This window comes from Nannospalax galili, unplaced genomic scaffold (genome assembly GCF_000622305.1).
Source record: "Nannospalax galili isolate Female #2095 unplaced genomic scaffold, S.galili_v1.0 scaffold1453, whole genome shotgun sequence".
NCBI classification, from domain to species: Eukaryota; Metazoa; Chordata; class Mammalia; order Rodentia; family Spalacidae; genus Nannospalax; species Nannospalax galili.
The window spans coordinates 30,159-35,814 of NW_008332666.1; the positions used below are offsets into that span (position 1 = coordinate 30,159).

The 5,656-nt window shown below is 38.3% G+C and overlaps 1 protein-coding gene across 1 annotated transcript; it reads right to left on the bottom strand.

The window, feature by feature from the left end:
• Positions 1-4,360: 4,360 nt before the first annotated feature.
• On the bottom strand, positions 4,361-5,299 carry LOC103729565 (olfactory receptor 2B11-like). The gene has a single exon (XM_008827651.1). It carries the CDS (start codon positions 5,297-5,299, stop codon positions 4,361-4,363), a length of 939 nt encoding a protein of 312 aa, XP_008825873.1.
• Between the last annotated feature and the right edge of the window lie 357 nt (positions 5,300-5,656).

Consider the following 5,656-nt stretch of genomic DNA (forward strand, 5'->3'; position numbering starts at 1 on the left):
CATATTTTAAAATGAAATGGAGATCTTCTTTAAAGGGTAAAACCTCATTCAATTTTATGTCTTATAGGGTTTATACTGAGTTCAATATTGTCTATCAGTACTAATTCAACTGTGAATATAAAATTTTTGTAGCCACTTTTGAAAGAGATGTATCTTTGCTCTGGAAATTGTTATTGAATATGTTAAAGTTTTAATGAAATGTTTCTTCTAAAAAATAAAATAAAATAAAAATAAAAACTTTTACCTAACCTGCCACCCCAAAATTGTATATCAATCTGATAAAATATACACAAAAATTCTCAAAAAACACCACTTCCATTCCAAATGCAAGAACACATCAAAAAAGATGATCTACCATGATCAATTTGGCTATATCCCAGATAAAGGTATGATGCTTCACCATACATAAATCCAGAAGTGTCATCCACCACATAAATAGACTTCAGGTCAGAAAACACCTGATCATCCCATTAGATATAGAAAAGACCTTGACAAAATGTAACACCCCTTCATCATAAAACTCATCAAGAATTTAGGGACACAGGGGATGTATACCAACCTAATAAAGGCATTACAGAAGCCCACAGACAATACATGCTAAATGGAAAAACTCAAAGCATTTCTATGACAATCAAGAACAGTGCAAAGACCAATTTTCTCCAAGAACTCCACTTATTAGCCAGAGTAATAAGACCAGTACAAGAGATAAAGGGGAGAAAATTGGAAAGGAAGAAGTCAAAGTATCCTGATTTGCCGATGATATTCAGATATGGCCTCAAGAACCCTAGGAAGGACCACTCAGACACCAGATGTCCTGAATTAGCCAAATTTTATTTAGCTTGCCAGTGACTGCATTCTCTGGGTTGGAATTTAGCGAGTACAACCCCAACTCAGAGGAGAGCAAAGTTTATAAAAGTAAAATCACATTATGGTGAAACAGGCAGTTACTATAAAACAAGCAGTTACACAGGCAAGCAGTTACAGAAGCCAGATAAGCAAGATAAGCAGTTACAAAAACCAGATAAGGCATTACCTTGTGGTTTCTTCTTTCTGGAACAGCTCTTTCTGGAACTGCCTTCGCGGGTCAGGGCAGTATCAGGAACAGCTCATTAAAATCTGGGCCCCATACAAAATGGAGGAGCTTAGGCTAACACAATTTTATTCAAAAATAGACAGTAGGACTGGAGGGATAGTGCAGCCATTAAAGGCTAAGGCTAACAGTGAAAACGTTCAAGGTTCTATTCACAAAAGTACACACTAGAAGATGGAAAGACACCCCCATGATCATGATCAGTAGGATTATTATTGTGAAAATAACCTTCCTACCATAAGCAATGTACAGATTCAATGCACTCCCCCCTTAAAATCCCAATAAATTCCTCATAAAAATTATTTTCAAAGACCCTTCAAATTGGATTTAAGTCTTGCTTCACAAGATGGAGTCCATATCGGCCACTGTTATCAGGGCTAAGAACCTGTGTTAGAAAAGTCACAGGCCATAGGGGGGATCCCACTACTGTTATTCTGCTGAATGGACATTGCATCAAAGCAATTCCTAGTGACTTTTTGTCATAACTGTGCATTAACGCTTCTCGAAACTCTCACCAGAATGGTTTCTTCTTGTAGCAGATCATACCTAATACAGAGACCCACACCTAGTCAATGTGTAGAGAATGAGAGTCTGCAGAGTTCTCAGCCTCAGTGGACACCTGTATCACCCCTCCTCCTCCAAAGTCTCAGGGATCGTTGTAGAAGAGGAGACATTAAGACTGCCATAGGTAGTGGATGTAAACAGGAAACAGTGTTTTTATACAAACAACAGTTTTTCTTAAACATGTGACCCCAGGTAGGTTCAACAGGCTCCAGGGTGAGAGCATTTAGAGAACACAAAGTAGACTCAAGAGGTCTTTAAAAATAACAGTAGAGGGCATGAAGGTAAAGTGGGTGAAAATAGTCTGAATTTGATCAAAATGCCCTGTATGAACTTCTCAAAAACAATAAAAATATTTTAAAATCTGCCCGATGACTTTTAGACATACACAGTCACCAAGGATCCAAGGGCAACCGATTATGACTAGTGATAGATACATACAGATTAGAGATGCATGTGCCAACATATCAGTGTTAGTAGCAAAAACAATGAGTCTTTCTGCAAGGAACAATATGTTCTAAAATGAAATGGAGATCTTTTTTAAAGGTTAAGAACTCGTTCAATTTTATGTCTTACAGGGCTTATACTTAGTTCAACATTGTATTACTTTATTACTTCAATTGTGAACCTAGATTTACAGCCAATTTTGAAAGAGATGTACTCTTGCTCTGCAGTGTGGTACTGAATATGTTGAAGCTGTAGTGAAAAGCTTCTAACCATGTAGTTATTAAAAATTTTAAAAAGTATAATGATTAAAAAATAATAATTTCTTCAAAGCATAAGAATTTACTCCTTAATAATTAGTAGATGTGAAAAACATTACCAATGAAATATACCTGACGACTTTATATCCATGCTGGTATCCTATATCCTAAGCTGCTATCATTACTAGGGTCCTTTCCAGCTCCAAAAAAAATATTTATTTTCATTATTACTCCACTTGTGGCCATAGTAGCCTAAGTGACTAGAAACACAGAGAAATAAAAAGTATAACTAGGTCCCAAACAAAGATGCCAGGAATGTTCAATAAGTGGTAGCATCCATCACAGACTATAAGTGTTCACTACTCCATGATAACCTTAAAAATCTACAGCCAATTTTGTAAGAGATGCAGCCTAGCACAGAAAATTGTTATTGAATATGTCAATGCTAATGTAATGAAATGCTTCTTCTAAGTATGTGGTTATTAAATAAATAATTAAAAAATAATTTATAAGACGCTCATAACATTAGTGATTGAGTCAAGGTGCTTTTGTATTTCAAACATAACATTTTTTTATTCTGATTTTTTCACATTTGACACATTCCCGACTATTCTTATTTATGCACAGAAAATTTTCTTGGCCTGCTAGTATTAAAGATTTTTTTCTTTCTCTCACCTATTCAAAACACTTTTTTTAAAATGGTATTTAACAGGGAAATCATGAAATACATCTTGGGCCTTGTGTTTTAACATCTAAGTATAAATTCCTTTCGTATTAATAATCATGTAAAACACCACACACTTACTCCTGAACTAAGAAGTTCCAGGCACTTAAAAAATACATCGCTGGAGCAGGGTGTGGTGGTATACGCTTGAATCACAGCTTACTCAGGAAGCAGATGCAGATGGATCTCTGTGAAGTGGAGGCCAGCCTGGTTTACATAAAGAGTTTCTGGCCAGCTGGGTCAACAGGGAGACTCAGTCTCAAAAAAAATAAAAAATAAAACAAGCCCAACACCACCAACAGAAACAAAAACAAAAACTCCTGGCCCTCCTGGGCCAGCAGGATGGTTCATTGGGTAAAGGCACTTGTTGCCAAGCTGAAAAGTTGAGTTCAGTCTCTAGGGCCCACATCATGGAAGGAGAGAACTGACTCAGGCAAGAAATTCTTTGTGAGTTCCACCCTTAGATGTGGTAAACAGACAGATGACAGACAGATGGACAGACAGACAGACAGACAGACACAAATACACACACACTAAAAATACATTAATTGGTACAAAAATTGAATTTGATGTTGTGATACTTTTTACCCAGAATGCACAGTATATCTGAGATGTGTACACACTTTTGCCGAACTTTCTGAGAATAATGTATTTCAGTGTTATCAGAGGGATGTACATTGAAGAGTGGTCACAATGGTATTGTTATAATTATATTAAACTAATCAATTTACAATTTTTGTACATTATTGCAAATTATTTAACATTTATTATTTCAGCATATAGGAGCAACAAGAAATATTTTCATACATTTCAAAATAAGATTGGATGTAAAAATTACTTGAACATGACACTTATTAAGATGATTTCAAAGAATATAAGAAACTACCTATTTTATAAGAAAAACATGTACCATTGAGATTGTACTTGACAACTGATGACTGCTGAAGGAGAAGGCACCACTTTGCAGTTGAGGATGCTGGCAGGCTGCCTACACACCAGGGACTGGGCCCACAAACTTGACATAAGTTATGCACTACCTGGACTCAGCGGTTACTACTAAGAATTGTCAGAAAAGGGGACATGCAGTCAGGAGTGAGACAGGTTGTACAGTCCTGAGGGGAGTTGGATGGAGGTATTGGGAGGTGGATATGATAAAAAAAATGCATGTTATGCATAAAATTAAATTTAAAGAATTCATAAAAGTGAATTAAAATTTAAAAAATTAAAAACATGGGGAAAACTAATCTGGCTTTTCAATAATTTCATTTGATTTTCCAACATTCACTTAGAACAGAAAATCTTCCTTGACATGTTCCCTAACGCCCCCTTCACATCCTTATTTCTAAAGGTATAAATAAAGGGATTGAGTGTAGGAATCACCACGCCATAGACGAGAGCCATGAACTTGGGCTGGTCTCTTGAGATGGAGGAGGGGGGCTGAAGGTACATGCTAATTCCTGGACCATAGAATAAAGAAACTACAATGAGATGAGAGGAACAAGTCCCAAAGGCCTTCTTCCTTCCCTCTGAAGTTTTGATCTGAAGCACGGCACGCCCAATGCTAATATACGAAGCAAGAATTATACATAAAGGAACAGCTAGTATAAAAGTGCACGCCACCGAAAGGGCCAGCTCATTGACCTTTTTTTCACCACATGCCGTCTTTATCAGAACTGGAATCTCACACAGTATGTGATCCAGTGTATTGGTGCCACATAGTGGCAACTGTAAAGTAAGAGTGGCTTCTGAAACAGCATAGGAAATTCCACACAGCCACATGATAGATACTAACAGGAGGCAGACTCTCTGGTTCATGATGAGGATGTAGTGCAGAGGTCTGCAGATAGCCACATAGCGGTCAAAGGACATGATAGCCAAGAGAAGACACTCTGTGGCCCCCATGGTGCTAAATAAATAAAGTTGAAGTGCACACCCCACGTAGCTGATGGTCTTTGTGGAGCCTCCCAGGTTAAACAGCATCTGAGGCACAATGCTTGTGGTATAGCACATGTCCAGGAATGAGAGGTTGGTGAGGAAGAAATACATGGGGCTGTGCAGACGGGGGTCTAATTTGGATACCAGAATGATGGCGATGTTCCCCACCAAGGCCAGGGGGTATGTTACCAGCAGAACAATGAAGAGAGGGAGCTCCAGCCAGGGATGGTTGGCAAAGCCCAACAGAATAAACTCTTCAGGACGGCTGTCATTGATTACTGCCATTCTCTGCAATGTGATTCAACTCTAGTAAGGAAGTGTCAAGGCAGTTGCTGTTGTGGGAGGGACAAACCCTCAGGATGCATAGGCATCTAAGGATGAAATAACATAAGGGAGGACCCTGACATGGCTGTCAATAAAGGGTTTTCTGATCAACAAGAGGACCTGAGATCTATCTCTAGCACTCAGGCAAAAAAAAAATATGGCCAAGGGAGCACATTCCTGTAATGCCTGTGTTAGGATGAAGAGACTAGAGGATCCCAGGGCTTACTGCCCAGACAGTCTAGTTGAGTTAGTGAGTTCTCGGTTCAGTAGGGAATCCTGTCCCAAGAAATAAGTTAGAGAACGAATGCAAAGGAAGCC

What these genes read in the sequence shown, in the direction of transcription:
- LOC103729565 (XM_008827651.1), bottom strand. Translation starts at nt 5,299, where the DNA reads ATGGCAGTAATCAATGACAGCCGTCCTGAAGAGTTTATTCTGTTGGGC.